At 38.3% G+C, this 16,312-nt stretch overlaps 1 protein-coding gene across 7 annotated transcripts in view; it reads right to left on the bottom strand.

Moving 5' to 3' along the window:
* Nucleotides 1-2,654: 2,654 nt before the first annotated feature.
* Nucleotides 2,655-16,312, bottom strand: part of CSDE1 (cold shock domain containing E1) — a 33,640-nt gene continuing 19,982 nt past the window's right edge. For all 7 annotated transcript variants that reach the window (XM_089514344.1, XM_089514345.1, XM_089514346.1 and 4 more), the window contains 10 exons: nucleotides 15,804-15,944; nucleotides 15,558-15,716; nucleotides 13,570-13,677; nucleotides 12,682-12,857; nucleotides 10,884-10,996; nucleotides 9,098-9,217; nucleotides 7,917-8,095; nucleotides 6,540-6,703; nucleotides 5,719-5,851; nucleotides 2,655-3,951 (listed from right to left, as the gene is read on the bottom strand). In XM_089514344.1, the coding sequence (XP_089370470.1) occupies nucleotides 3,904-3,951; nucleotides 5,719-5,851; nucleotides 6,540-6,703; nucleotides 7,917-8,095; nucleotides 9,098-9,217; nucleotides 10,884-10,996; nucleotides 12,682-12,857; nucleotides 13,570-13,677; nucleotides 15,558-15,716; nucleotides 15,804-15,944 (1,341 nt within the window). In that variant the 3' untranslated portion in view covers nucleotides 2,655-3,903. The remainder of the gene's footprint in view (nucleotides 3,952-5,718; nucleotides 5,852-6,539; nucleotides 6,704-7,916; nucleotides 8,096-9,097; nucleotides 9,218-10,883; nucleotides 10,997-12,681; nucleotides 12,858-13,569; nucleotides 13,678-15,557; nucleotides 15,717-15,803; nucleotides 15,945-16,312) is intronic.

The raw sequence follows: 16,312 nt of genomic DNA, 5'->3' as shown, positions 1-16,312 counted from the left end.
AAAAATCTGGTATTAATTATCCTGGGTTAAGTGGCTTTTTGGCAACACACCCGCCAACTTAATCGGGTACATTTGGCATGCGTGTGAACTACTGAGAGTCAACCTGGATTATTTTCACCATCTGAATAGCCCCTTGGAGGTCTTTCATTCATAGGATCACCATAAGTTGATGTTGACTTGACGGTATTTAATATCATACAGTAAGTAATACTCAAATTGGTGGTCTTAGAATACTGCCACTCATGTTTCCAGGTAGCCAATGGGTACAAATAAGACACGAGTCTCTGGCACTTTAGGGGGAAAAATGGGCAGTCCTCCAGATCAGATAGCCTGAGAAAAACTGCCTTGGAGCAAACCAAACCAGGACTTAAATTCAAAATAACCAAACTGCTGCTAAGTAGAGTGGGCCCTTATGCGGGGGACCCGTTCTGGACCGCGTTGCACAAGAGAAATCCAGTGTATGCTGGATCCCCATTAGAAATAATGGGGCTTGTGCCTGCGGCACACATGCCCCATTAAATGTTCCAGGGTGTGTGAGGGCTTTTTTCAGCGTGGCTTTCAGCATATGCCATATAAGGCACACCCACATATGACATGGCCACACTGTACTTTGGACACATCATGAGATAACATGAGCAAGTAGAAAAGGTGGCAGCACTGGGAAAACAAGACTGTATTACAGACAAGATTCAATAAAAGAAGCCATGACCCTAAGTTTGCATGACCTGAGCAAGGTTGTTAATGTGTGGGGCTTGTGGGATGTCTCTTTCATAGAGTTGATGCAAGTGAAAGTTGACAGCAAATAACCCACTACTGAAATGTGTAAGGGAAACCTGTATTTATTGATGTTTTTTAAATGGATAGTGGAGCACATTCAATCTGAGATTCTTCAGCACAAGTTCCCCAAATTGCTCTTGCTTCTTTGTTGCCAGATGTGAATGCTTTACCCCATACAATCTAAGGAGAACGTATCTGTTGAGTGCAGAACACTTAAAGTGTCCAAAAGGGTACATTTTGCTTCCATTCCTCTTGCTTTTCATTTAAACCTCAGTGGCTTAATGCCACTAGAACAGTATCAAAAGTGACATCTGGGAGTGCTAAGGGAAGAAGGATCCAGAGCAAGTGACTATTTGATTGTATTCCTCAAGCAGAGCTCCAGTGAGAACTAGTCTGAGACTGCATCTTCACTGTAGAAATAATCCAATTTGAGACTAACTGCCATGGCTCAATGCTATGGAATTCTGGGAATTGTAGATTGTTATGGCACCAGAGTTCTCTGACAGACAGCTAAGCAACTCACAAAACTACAAATCCCAGAATTCCATCACACTGAGCCATGGCAGTTAAAGTGGTGTCGAACTGGATTATTTCTGCAGTGCTAATGCAGCCAGAGTCCAACCTAAATGGTTAAAGTATTATATTTAACAAATTCCAAAGCTCTACTTGGGATTTATTCTTCTTCGACATGATAGATTAGCCATCCCTACTTCCCTTACACGTTTACCTTTCCAGAAAACAAAGCAATGGGAAGTATTAATATACTTGATTTTACCATAGCCCATACATTCCGTGTCATTTTTAAACTACCTAATGGGACTGCTAAATGGATGGGAGACTGCCAACGAATACCAGTTGCTGCAGGCTACATTTCAGAGGAAGGAACTGGCAAAGCCATCTCTTGGATATTCTTTGCCTAAGAAAACCCTATGAAATTCATGGGGTCACCATAAATTGACAGATGACTTGAATTCCAAAGATTACTTCAAGAACTGTCAATTAACAGTTCAAGCAGTTAATCAAGCCCCCAAACAACTTCAGCAGCTCTCAATAACCCTATGAAATTTTAGTCAAGAGCCAGTGTTGTGTAGTGGTTTGAGCATTGCACAACTTTGGAGACCATGGTTTGAATCCCATGCCCAGCCATGGAAACCCACTGGGTGACTTTAAGCAAATCACACTTTCTCAGACTCAGATAATAGTAATAGTAATCTGCCCCCACAGAAGAAATCTTGCCAGGAAAACCATATGGTAGAGTTGCTTTAGGGTCACCTTAAGTCATAAATTACTTGAAGGCACAGGACAAAAAAAATTAAATGTTTGACTTGTGTGAAAAAGCAGCAATGATCGTCCCTGTGTATTTTATGTACATTTTGCAATACTGTTTTTTAAATATGTATATCTGTAATTTTTTCCTAGAAAGCCAAAAAAGCCATGCCTATTTACTTTGATGGTAGAAGGTTCCCTGCAGATATCACATGTTCCTTAGCATCCCACATCAACATTTTGGAATATTGAGTTCATATGAGCCTTCTGTTATAGAGCTTAAGAATCCACTGGGTGGGAGATGAATTCTGACCTTTGAGGGCTGTCTGGTATAACGTGCATTTGCCTTCAGGTCATTTCTGACTTGTGGTATCCTAAGGCATCCTTATTTTGGGGTTTTATCAGCAATATTTGCTCAGAAGGGGGTTATTATTGTTTTCCTCTGAGGCTGGGACAGTGTGACTTACCTAGTTCCACCCAATGGCTTCCACTGGTGAGAGGGGACTTGAACCCTAACCTCCTGGAAAAACTAGGAAAGTCTATTCAGTGCTAGATGACATATGTTTTTGGACTAAGAACTGTTTAATGAAGGAGTTACAAGATTGAGGCACTTTTTCAAAATCAGTAAAACTTTATTCTATTTCCATTCTTCGCCATTAACAGAAAAATTGGAGAAAGCAATGTTTGTTTTACAAAGATAATGCATCTCCCAGAGAAGAAAAACCCTAAATTGAGAATAGAGGTAACATGGGGAAAAAAAACACAGTACTGTCCTCTATTCAAAGAAAATAACTCCTGATCTTTTTGGTTAAAGTAATACTTAGACCAATCATTCAGTTTGCTTGCTTGATAAAGTGTGGCTGAGGGAAGGGAGGGGGGAGAAGGGGCCTGGAGGGAGAAAAAAAAAGCACACAGACATCAACTATTTCACCTTGATGAAAGTCTCAATACAGCTATGGAAAGCCTAAGTATTCTTTTACAGTACACTGGGTGCTGGCTGCAAAAAGAAAAAAATGTATTCACTTCAGGCACAACTTTTTAAATTTTTTAATCAGTAAAATAAACTGGGTTTAGAAGCTGCAGTGTTCTAAGCAGCAGCAAATTTGTGCATTGTTTTACATATCTTTAAGTTATCACACTGATGGCACACCTTATCCTCATGAAATTCTGCACTGTGCATGCTAATTGCAGATAATTACAAAATCTATAAGTCTACTCTGGAAGATAGCTTCAATGAGATCTAGGAGATAAACTTTGCTTGCTATATGGATTTGAGTTTAAATGAGACATAAAAAAACATTTTAACATTTGGCCATCAACTTAAGGAGCTGGTTTGAGTGCTCATACAGGATTCTACATAAAGAGTATATCCATCCTTATATGGTCCTCAAAATTGGAGGAGAATGAACAGGAAGTGAACCTCTCCCATCTTGGGGAGGGTAAAGCAACTGAGAGCTAAGGCATAGTTAACACCTTGGCAGAAGTGAATTAAGGAAAATATATGTATATTATATATATATAATTTTTTCAGTGCAGAATTTCATAAGGTCTACCAGAGTAGAACTGTCTATAATGTTCACTTAGAGGCAAAATAGACTTGCAGTTACCAGTTGCGTTAAATGCACCATTCAAAAAGCTTCTAAAACGTGATACTATAAGGCGCCACCTTACGTTCTCCAGGATGCAACTGTGCATATTTTAAAACTGTTTCATAAATTTATTTTTAAACATAACATGAGGAAGGTGTTAAAATGGGTGTAATAGCTCCTTAGAATTTGGAAGGGATGAATACAGGAATATTCAGTACCCTTCACCAGACCCCACCACTTGCTCCTATGCAGTTATTCGCTTTGAGACCAGTTAGTCAATCACGCCCGCTTGACGAATCTTTCTCTCTGCACCAAATCCCTGTAATAAAAAACAATTTAATGAGTTTAAATTGGAACAAGACATTGTAAAATAAAGATGAAAAGAGAAGTGTCTTGTCACTGAGTTGATGTTAATTCATGTTCTTGCCCTCCACTGTCAATTATCTGTCTATATCTAATGCTGTCACATGCACCCTCGATGTTATTTTGCATTACCATCTCACCAACTATTCTGCTTTATAAACTTGCCTCATGTGCATCTTTTCACCCATGTTTAAATATGCTGGTAACGCTCCCTTGGCTCAGGCTTAACAGCAAAGACCAGCTATTTACTTCTTTCCTATTTTCTTCCAAATACATAGGCACTCCTTTTACACATCCTTATTTCTCTACTCTATTCTTAGCCCTCTACAAAAAAGTGTGCAAGTTTGATACATTATTGATACCCTTGTTAAAAATCACAGTCTTTTTGCTGACATATTTAAACTGTCCTCTGGTGGTAGCTTTGATTGGTTTTGCACCTTTTAGTCTCAGAGCAGCTGAATCACAGATTAAAATATTCTACACTGCTCTTCTTATTTGTAGATCCTTTGCTGTATATTATTTTCTGTTTATCACAGCTGGAGGATAAGTCATTAATAATTGCCCCTTGCATAGCCTTGTTAAATTGCCTCAGGATCAGTGTTTCCTCCTATAGGCATGTGGAGTCCAACTGCTGATTTCCTCAAAAACCACAGGAAACTTTTCATTGAACACAAACAAGCCCTGAAAACATGCACAGCACTTTTTTTCTCCACAGTGAACAGCTAATGGAGAAATTAGAAATGCACAAACATTGCTACAAAAACATGAGAAAACACTGTAATGCAATAATTAGGCATCAAAACTGCCTGAAACCGCTGTAAAAAAAAAGGTGAATAAAGGATGAAAATTGTAGAGAATAATAAACTGGGTAGCAACCTTCAACAGAACAATGACTCCAGTTGGTGCTTCCCAGACATCTTCCTTTTCCCTATACAAGAATCCCCACCCACAGCATTCAGTAGTTTTAAACTCATTCTTCAATCATTCCTCGAAGCACTCCCCATCTCCCTATCCCAAGAATTTCAACTACATACGTTAACCTTCATTCTCAATTGTCATCAAGTACAGGTAACTGTATCTGCTTGCATTTGCATCTTCCTAGTTTTATCTCCCTACCCTCTGTTGTCTTTCCCACTGCTTATTTTACATTTTCATTTCAGGGGTGAATGCATGTAGGCACTCTATAGACTGCCATATCACTAACCAATATTAGTAAAATCTTCCATTGTATTCCCTTTTATCTTTACACCTTGGGCGTATCCTTATCCAGTTCATTTTGACAGCCAGATACAGTGGTACCCCGGGATACGAATTGACCGCGTTACGAAATTTCCGGGGTACGAAAAAGTTAGATTTAAAAAAACTGTTCCGGGTAACGAAAGATTTTTCGGGTTACGAAAATCATTTCGGCGCGTTTCGGCGCGAAATTCAAATCGGAAGCGCGGCTAGCGGCTTTCCAGCGGCTTTTCGGGTTGCGAAATGTATCGGGTTACGAACGGCGCCGCGGAACGAATTAAATTCGTAACCCGAGGTAGCACTGTATGAATGCCCTTGGGAAAAACTGAGTTTCTATTGTATTTTGATGTCCTTCCTCCACCTCTTGTTGAAATCAGCTGGCTAAAATTTACTAGTGCGTAACAGTGATCAACGTGACGTCTTTCTTGCCCAGAAGCTAAGCTCTTCATGTTATGGCCACACATCAGGCAAGTCTCTTATAACATACCTTTGAATTATCCGGTCCCCTTGGCTGACGAAGAACAGTTAGACGAGGAGCACTGGCATCATCCAAATTAATGCTCTTTAAACGATTAACAAGTCTATCAGGACGTGGAGCAGCTACGGCCTTAGCACCTTCACTGTTAATAGAGACCAATTAATTAACTGAGAGGCTTAGGACAAGTATTTAAGAGAAAAAGACCCAACTTAATGGCTTTTAAAATATTTTTCTTATGTATTCCAAAAATAATTGTGAAAATTTATTTCTATCAGGGACTCCTACGGTGACAAAGACAATTTTAAGACTGATTTTATGACAATATTCCAAATGGAAATAGAAGTGGTGAAGCAAATTGTAGATTTTTTTTAAAAAAAACCTGTTATACGGATAATAACAGAAAATGCAGAAACTACTAAACCCATGCAGATCCCATATATGAAAGAGAAAGATATTTATTAATAAAAACCCATAATGTTTTGGCTCATAAACATTTTAAGGCCCTTTTCAGGGAATAGGCATATTTAATTTAGTAATTCGCCAAAGGCAGACTTTCTGACATTCTATACCAACAATATTACAGATAAATTTATCACTGATGTTACAATATTCCTAAAATAGATAAGCTTACAGAAGATCATCACAATCAGAAGTGCTCAAATTTATTTCCAATATACTTCCAATCATCTGATAAACAGGGGTCTTTAATCATGTTCCAGTGTTAAGGCAGCTGAAGGACACCTGAAATTTTCTTATGAAGATATCTGATCTGGATTGCTTAGTTTCCCACTATTAAAGAAGAACATGACCAAGCAGTATCAGTTCCTTACCTAACACGCCACACGTTACAGGCACTGCATTTCCCTGTGCGTTGATTGAGGATGACTGAAAATTCTACTTCATCACCAGCCTGCAGTTCCACACCATCCTGAACTTCTTTCACATGAAAAAAGAGCTTTTTGCTGTCACCTACTTCATAGTTTATGAAACCATACTGAAAGAGAAATGGTAGTTATTACTGGTCAGCACAAAATTCAGAGTACTCACACTGTCCCAGACAGCTCATGTTTTCAAAAACATCCTAGCCCTGGCTCAACCTAAGTATTTTTGAGCAGCCTTTCCCATCAATGACATCAGTGAGTATTAAACACTCCAAATCTTTTTTTTTTACATCCAAGTGAAAACCACAATTGCAAACAGAAAGCCTGTGAAACCCTGGCATGAAACAGACAGGCAAAAAGCGCCACCTTCGGGCCGATTTGGGGATGTGGCATGGCCCCAGGCCAGCTAATGTGTCCCAAACCCAGACGCAAAAGCAATGTGGAAAAACCACTCCTTGCCAGTGGTCCATTCTGGATTGGGGCAGCAGCTAGCCTTGGGGCCACAGTGTTTGGTTGCCATGGTCCAGCACAGCTCAGAGGCTGCTCATCTGCTTGGACCCACAATTAGGCTTCCATTTGTGCAAGAGAAGTTTGACATTCTAGAACAGGAGTCTTCCTGTTAAGACAACAATTTTCCTTTAATGGAAGTATTCAACAGTCCCAAGGTCAAACATAAAAGGTAACAATACTAAGAAACCAGTGAGTGATCACTTTTAATCTTACTGGACACAGTACTGCAGACCCTAGAATTAATGTTCTTAACAAAGATTATGTCTTCTATGCACATTATAATAATTCCCAATAACAATGTTTGTGGCACAGGGCTGGAAAACGTTTGGGCTCAGATATTTTTGCCAGCAGCTCTTGTAATCCCTTGGGCATTTCTAAGATCCCCCAGATCTATGGTAGAATATGCATTTTAATTTTAGAAAATGCACTTCCATGTAGCCTGTACAATTCCTTAAGAAGATAATTATGTTTATGTTTTTCAAAATTCAGAATGTTCGCCCCTATATCTAGATAGCCTTAACTACACCTGGCACTGTAATTGTTTCTTAAAAATAGGTTGATGGAACAATTATCCTAACATCACCACTACCTGATCTCTGCCACCCAAAATAGATTTGTACATTTTGGAGACGTGCTTGCTTTTACAGTTTTCTTCCTACCTCTCTGATAATCCTGTATTCTATTTAACTAGTTGGAATTATACCAGATCTAGCTTTCAGGGATTAGGTTTCAATTAAACCAGATGAATATTAAATGAATGATTCAATTTTTATATACAATGAAGACATGACTGCAAGTAAAAACACATTTGCTGACCTGATCTTTCACACATTCCACAGTAGCTCTACGGAAAGATGTAATGTTACAAGCCATTGTTTGAGCATTCTGACCAAGGACACAAAGCTGGAACTTCACAGTCTCTCCTTTTTGCAGACAGTCTCCTTTGTTTGCCATACCAACAATTCCAAAAGGATAGACCTCACCTTTCATTTCTCCTAGAGAAGCAAACACAAAGCAAAGTGAACCAATGTAACAGCTTCTGTACTAATTCAACTATGTTTTATTGATTGATTTTCAACAAACTACTAGGCAAGTGTAATTTCAATCAACATCCCTACATAAAGAGGCACCTTGCAAGCTAGTACTTCTGACAGTGGGGACTGGCAATTACTTATTTCCCATGTGCCAAGAGACTGATATCATATTTCTAAGTTCATTGGCTACTGCTGTTTATTTATTTCCTGGAACAGCATCAGAGATTGCCACTTTGAATCTACCTGATACCACTGGAAAGCTCAATTGGAAAAACTGTCAGAGAAAGAGGGATTTAGCAGAAATATGGTAGCTAAATCTAATAATAGGTTAAATAGATAAGGATGAAGTAGGCAAGCAATACAAGAAAAGAAAAATAGAAATAAGAACAAGGGAAAAATCAGATAGACTCATAAGAAGCAAGAAGATGAAAGTCAGGAGAGGTAAAACTGTAATAATCAGAGGTTGATAAGAAGGAAGTCAGTGTGAGTGATGTATGAAGGTTAAATAATGTGATTGAAGGTTAGAGTAAGTGAGAAGAAGGTGAAGAGAATATAAGAAATGAAGAGGAGAAGTGAAGTAGAAAGTTAGAGGAGAAGAGAGTACTGTAAAGTAAGTAGAACAGATTTAGGAAAGTAGAATGAAAACAAGAGAAAGAAAAAGGTATTAAAGGAAAGTAAAGAATGATCAAGGGAAGATTGTAGATAGAAAGGAGGGAAAATTATGTTGGTAAAGATGATTCTCGAATAACAATTACTGCATATAAATACACTTGGTGGGCTAGCTGCATTTCCTCTTAAGTTGTTTTTTCTTCTTCTTTTGTATGATATTTGTGTTGTTTCGTACGTTTTTTTAAACTAATAAATTTATTTTGAAAAAAGAGAGATATTGCCACTTTGAACAGCACTGCTGTAAACCAAACAACTACACAGTTAAGTGAAACAATTAAGAGACACACAACTCACCATCTTCCATTACTTCAATAATTCCCTGGTATTCAGTCTGGGTTGGATCTACACTCCTGAGAGGGCGAATTACTTTACCCGTGTAAACAGTTGGATCAGCTTCATCCGTGATGCCATTCACTACAAAACAAAAAATTACAAATTTTCATGAAGTATGTTCTGTGATCACGAGCAAAGACAACAGAAAGAATCCAGAAAGTAGTTTATCGCTGATCCCTTAAGAAAAAATGAGAACATGTCTTCTGAGGAGTGAGGTTGTGGTTCTTGCACCTCATAATTGCTGATTAAGGGGAGGCCTTAGAATTGACTAGGTAGCTCCAAATCTGCAACATTGTTGCACTTTATATTTTAAACTTTCTTATGAAAATTCTGTTTTTGAACTGCTAACCCTTATTTATTTATTTAGAGTATTTATACCCCGCTCTTCAGCCAAAAGGCTATAGGAGTGGCTTACATTATTTAAAATTAGACATATGACAAAGCCTTCAACAGTTTAGAAATATCAATTTATCTACAAAGATCTACATTATTGCTTTCCTTCCTAAACACCTTTTTTCAGCCAAAAGATCACATAGTAAAATAGATGATCTAATTATGCATGTAGAAATTAATGATGGAAGGATTCTCTTTATTCTAAGGTGGTAATTCTTGAGATCTGAATCCTGATATCTGCATCTGTGCATGAACTGAACCACATGGCACAACTTATTTCCAACTTGTTACAAACACTGAGTGGTACAATTCTGCTGTTCGTTTCAATTCAATAATAAATTTATAAATAAATTGTAAATAAAAACATTTATTATCAATATCTCCATCTCATAAATAGCATTATCATCTCTTACACTGCCAGTTTGTCTAGGGATTGTCAAATCTATAAAGATCATGTCTTAAAGCATTCAGGAAGATATTTTTTTCTGGATTTTTCGGGCTGTGTGGCCATGTTCTAGAAAAGTTTCTTCCTGACGTTTCGCCAGCATCTGTGGCTAGCATCTTCATTCAGGAAGAACAATTCTCTAAAAAAAGGAGGAAGATACTGTGTACCTTACAGTGAAAGTAGGGCTTCAACCAAGTCTTATGAAGAACAATTTAGGGAGTACTGTATGTTATCCTTGGCAAAAACCAAGAAGTGACATGATAGATATATCTTTAAATATCTGAATGGACATCATGTAGAAGAAGAAGCAACTTTTTTTCTGCTGCTGTAGACTAGAACACAAATCAATGGATTTAAATTACAAGAAAAGAGATACCAACTGTTAATGAAAAAGACTGCCTTAGAGGATAATGGACTATCTTTCTTTAGAGGTCTTTAAAGAGAGGCTGAGGGGCATTTTCAGGAGTGCTCCAACTGCATATTACTGCATAGCATGGGGGTGTACGAGATGGTCCTTGCCCTTGTGGCCTCTTCCAACGCTAGAGTATTATGAAACATGTACAGACCTTTTGCTGCCAAGCTTATTTATCCATATTTTCTGCTCCTAGCTCTGTGTGACATATAAATGGTCACCAAATGGAGGAAACACACCCCCTCGGAAATTTTAACACCTAGATTTTCATGACATGCATCTTTCATAGTTTTAAACGTAAATACACCTTCATAAGGATTTGAGCACTATAAAGAAAAAACAGTCTCACCCCAAAAATGACAATTGGCACAAACTGACCCTCCATGATTATCAGTTTTGCTAGTATATAATGTAACTCAAATCTCACATGGTCACTATCAACTACACCCACTCTGGGCATCCAAGTCTAGTTGAAATAAAGCTTAAGAAAGCCTCACCTGCATGTGTCTTGTTCACCTTCTCTGCACTGACTTTGTTTCCTTTGCCTTTTGATAAGCTGTATTCAACCATGTCTCCAAGCTCCAAGCTATCAATGTCACCGCAAAATTCACTGCAAACAGTTACAGAAAAACACTGAGAATGAATAAATGGGACCCAGCAACTAATTTGAATAATGAAAACATCTTAATTTTAACAAAAACGCATTTCAATACAAATGCAAGAATGATCCTGACAATGCCCATTTCTTTTTCAAGCATTTACATTAGGACTGAGTACAAAATATTACCATTTAATAAACAGAGAAGCCTTTTTAGATAGAACATTCATATTATACTCTGTTCAATAAATTCACAAAAACAGTTCTTCTAGAACCACTTTTCTCACATCACTGTTCACATGACAAACAGCCTTAGCAACCCTTTGTCAAGGCTAGCTCATAAGGTAGGCATCAGCTGCACATATATGAAAGTGATGTGTTTTCTCAGATAAGATTCACAACATTCAACTGCTTCCGAAGTCTAGAAATGTTGAAAACTACTGAAGCATGATTTAGGTACAATGGCTTAACAAAACTGCTGTCCCGCTGAAAACAATCATGCATTTTTTTTCATCTGATTCAGAGAATTTAACACTACCTACATATCTGTTGCTTGTTAGTTGTACACACCTGAGCAATAATTTAGTGTCTGATTGATGGGCCCAATCAGAGACTATAGGCCTGAATCTACAGGACCTAAGCAGAGCGGTGGAGGATAGGGGGACTTAGAGATGCCTCAACCATAGGGTCTCCATGAATCAGGGCCAAGTCGAGGGCAGTTAACAACAACTAAAGTACTAGAACAGTGACAAAGTACCAAAGTTAACTTTTACAAGAATTATCTTTACCTCAGAAATCAAATCTATTCAGGTTTAAAGCTCTACAACATACAGCTCTAGTAGCAATCAATCTAATAAGAATTTCTGCTGTACAGAAAACTATGTTCCATTTTCTAAGACAGTCAATGTATCGTCAGGTGGGAAGCTCAAGACTTTATTCTATCTTTCAGATGCTCCAACAAAGCCCTATCTTATCTCTTCCACAGCAGGAAGTAGAAAGATCCTCATTTCCCTCTGCATGCACAGAGATTGTTATTGCATCTTGGAATGTGGACACTAGTCCATCACTAGCATTAGAAAGGGGAAATAGAGCCAGAAATGTCTTGCCCAAAAACCATATAATGAACATAACCAAAGCAGCAAATGCTGCATACAATCCCAAGCCAGTTTTGGGAGTAGTCACATCCCACAAGATGTCCAATATAGTTGAGTATCCACTATTACTGTGTGTTCACCCCATCCTTGTGTTACACTAGGAGCCCTTTCACAATGTATAACAAAGCACTAGGATTCTATTTTAACTGCATGGCTTCATCCCCTCTAATCATGTGGTTTGTACCTTAGATGTTTCTGAGATTTCTTAAATACCTCTACCTAAACTGCAAATTTCAGGATTTCATATGATAGAATCATGACAGTTAAAGTGGAATCACAATACTATCATTGTGTAGTGTGAAAGAGCCCTTAGTGAGGGAGAAAATACCTCATCTGCCTCAGAATCCCCTTCCCTTGAGTTTATGTTTTCCTCAGGAGTTGGATCAGTATGGATTTCCCTTCAATGCACAGAAGATTTTCAAACCACTGCCAAGTAGCCACCAGGAACATCCCAAAACACTGCTGTGTTAACCATACAGAAGGTGTTCCAAGCCAGCCTTTACATTTCTCGTACAATGTGTAGACTTTAAGGCAGACACTTGCCTGTAATGGAAGAAGATCTCCTTATCGTGATTGGCTGTTTCAATAAATCCAAAGTTATCTTTTAGAGTTGCCACATATCCCAAAAGCCTTTTTGAAGTGTAGTTTCTACCAAGCATTCTGACAGATGTAGCTGTCTGCAACCCAGTTCTTTTAACTTCACAGACTGTAAACTCAACCTGCATGAAAAGCATACATATTAGTTCTAAAAGTTGAGTGCTCTCTAGAAACCTTAAGAGAAAACATGTTTTTAAAAAAATTATATTTGTAATTTTTATATTTTATATTTTTATGATTTTAATTGTACAGTTTTAAAGTTATGTTTATATATGTTCACCGCCTTAGGTCCTGTTTTGAGAGAAAGGCGGGATATAAACAAACAAACAAACAAATGCAACTCTGGAACTACCATAATTGTACATGTTACCTGCCTCATTGTTCATAGGTGATGATAACCTATGACAGATTTCTTTTGATTGTCCCCCCTTCATATAAGTACCCAGTTCTCCAAAAGGTCAAAAGCCTCTTACTGTACCATTAGTAAGTTAGCAGGTAGCAGCTAATGGAGGCTAAATGTCTTGCCTTTCTTGTCTCTAACCAAACACTGACTCCTTCTACCATCAAAATCTAGCAGTAGACAAATTTCAATATAAGGACACAGCATTTTGAACAAGGTTCATAGAAAACAATTCCAATGATTTAAAAAGTCTTCATGTAAGTACTATTCTTAATTCACGTGGTTGTTGAGCACATACATATACATGTTGAAAGATTACAAATCATGGTACAGACAGTGGTGAATGAGAAGCTATGAAGGCCTGATTATACTAAATAGAAATATTCCTGTAAACTACAAATAATAATAATTATTATATGATTGCACTGCATTGCCTTATCTCCTATTTGAGGTGAAGTAGATCCTTCCACGTCCTTAGCTTGGTAGGGAATCGTCAACTTCTCCCCACAATCTTCGTAAGCAATTACTCCCTCTTCAGCTTCCTAAAATAAAGTGAGGAAAAATAGACAGAACAGAAAATGATTTACTTAATACACATGAATTTCAATTTACAACTTACCTAATGGACATCAGCTTTATACAAATGTGGCTAAGCAGTATTTAGTGGCAAGAAATAATGAGTCTCCACATGACCTAGTTTATATAGTCAGCATCCCTAGTTCTAAGGCCTCAAGCAGATGGGACAAAAGGAGCCACCAGAGGCCACTCCCAGCCTGATTGTGCCAGGACTGCAGCAACCGCACAGCCCCCAGCCTGATTCAGGCTGCCACCGTAGTCCTCAATCTTGCTGTCGGGAAGGAGTGGCTCTTCCAGGTTGGGGCAGGTTCTGCGTAGCTTCCGGCTGCGTTCAGGGCATGCATCGTATAAACATCACACCCAATACGGCCTGAAGCTGGCACTTTTGGCCCGTCTGCTTTGGGCCTAAGAAGAATTTATCATCACTGTAGGAACTTCAAGCAAATATATTTTTGAACTTAAATACGCTATATTCGTAATTCAACGAAATAAATCAAGCAAATTGCACATATTTGTATCACTGGCATTTGTTCTCCATTTCACTGAACAAGTCATTCAGGAATGACCTACCCTAGAAAACTTTTGTTAACATCATCCCCCAAACTCTGCACCATCAACTAGTAAAACCTTTTTAAAGTTTTTGGCCCTTCCACTGTTCTGCAGGCTACCATCCCAGCTGTTAGGAAGAACTAGCAATTATCCAGGAAGCACACATCCTAAAGTAAGAGTTACCAATCCTGAAAATGATGGTTTTGTGAAGAAGGCTAAGCCATCATGGCTGGACTGGATGAATTCAAATATACCTGTAAAAACCAGCACACAATTATATTCTGTTTTTCCACCTCCTAAATGAATGCCTTTGGAAAGTCTTTTCTATCTTAACTTGTGGTTTTTCATTAATACGCAACTGCACATCCTGCTAATGCACTCATAAGCAGGCTAATTTTACTGTGACTTGTGCATTAAGACTAGCACTTCTGATGTAATCACAAAGATGATCCTGAGTCCCAGCATATAATTGCCAGAGAACTCAAGTCTGCTTTCAGTTGCAGATATTAATGGGGTTTCTTTCAAGGTGGGGGCAGGGGGTGGGAATACAAATTGTTATTTATCTTTGTTTTAAACATAGCAATAACAATAGCAAGGACATTTCTATACCACTTATCAGTGAAATAAGCACTCCTTAAGCGGTTTACAATTTTTGAGCTAAATGCCCTCAACAAGATGGGCACTCATTTTAGCAACCTATGGAAGGATGCCAGGATGAGCTCTGCCTGGGATCGAACTCACAACCTTGTGGCTGTGAATGGCTGCAGTACCGATTTTTTCACCTTATATGTAGGGGGTCCTGGTAGCAGTGGTTAAATGCTGATACTGCAGCCATTCACACACTCATCCCTCCAAATTCACTGGCATTAGGGGCACAGGACCCATGAATGTGGAAAAAATGCAAATAACAAAAACACTGTGTTTTTACCTGAGACAACATCTCTCTAGGAATCTCTAGGTCCTCCAGTGCAACTCTGTGGTCAACATCTGCCAGACATCGACCACAGAATTGCACTGGAGGAGTTACAAATGCCTAGTGGAGTATTTTCTCTAGTTCCTTCAGTGCAACTTTTGATTAAAGCTAACTACAGAGCTGTGCTGGAGGACCTAGATATTCCTAGAGAGAACATATTAATAACATCAGTGTATAATCAAATCCGCAAAAGTCAAAGGCACAAATGTGGAGAGGCATGTGTGTGTATACATACATACATACGTATATGTATGTATAAGTATCTCTTCGGTAATGTTTTCAGCAATTTATTCTGTAGAAATAGGGACAACAGAAATGCATTACCTTTTCTTTGCCTTTATTTGGGCTAGTGGATTTGGCAGAAGTGGCCTCTTTTTCTATAGTGCCCACAAAACGATGATCTGATTGAGTGTGGAATGACACCGTGCCCTTTGGAAGTTTCTTAATCCTTATAGCATGATTTCTTTGAGCAGACAGCATGTCCTGGAAATGAAAAGCCACAAAATTGTTAACTGAAACAGTGGAAAAGTTGACAGCCAAAAATTTCAGAAAAATTAAAATTTTACTCACAGGGACCACAGTAAATTCTACTTCATCTGAAATGTGGAGCTGGTTGCCATCTAGAATTTCACTGAAGTGAAAGAACATGCGGGCATCTCTATCAACACATTTAATGAAACCAAAGCCATCTCTCATTGCGGCAATCACACCCTATGGATACAACATACAATTAAGCCATTACTTTAACTTACAAAGTTAAATAAAGCTGCTAAATAAAGAGCACTGGTCGTCCTGAAGATGAAACAAACACACACACATTTTTGTAAATTCTTAGGAAAAAATCCATAGTGACACAAAAAGCTAAAAGGTTTCTCCAATGGAGAGGCATATGAAAACTTTTGTCAAGTTCATCCAAGAGTTCCTTCTGCCTTTCAAATTATTCCAGTGTAATTATGCCCTTAGCAAGCATCCAACAATATCTATACAACTACCTGATCTTACTGGACCTTTGCTGCAAAACAGAAGAAATGACAGGGGAAATCTCACTCCACAGAAAGTTCTTGTACATCCCCTAAAAC

Source organism: Sceloporus occidentalis, unplaced genomic scaffold (assembly GCF_023333645.1).
Source record: "Sceloporus occidentalis isolate IW3139 unplaced genomic scaffold, rSceOcc1.0.p SCAF_3, whole genome shotgun sequence".
Lineage (NCBI taxonomy): Eukaryota > Metazoa > Chordata > Lepidosauria > Squamata > Phrynosomatidae > Sceloporus > Sceloporus occidentalis.
Note: the sequence above shows the minus strand (reverse complement) of the source record. Positions and strands in the feature narration are given on the sequence as shown.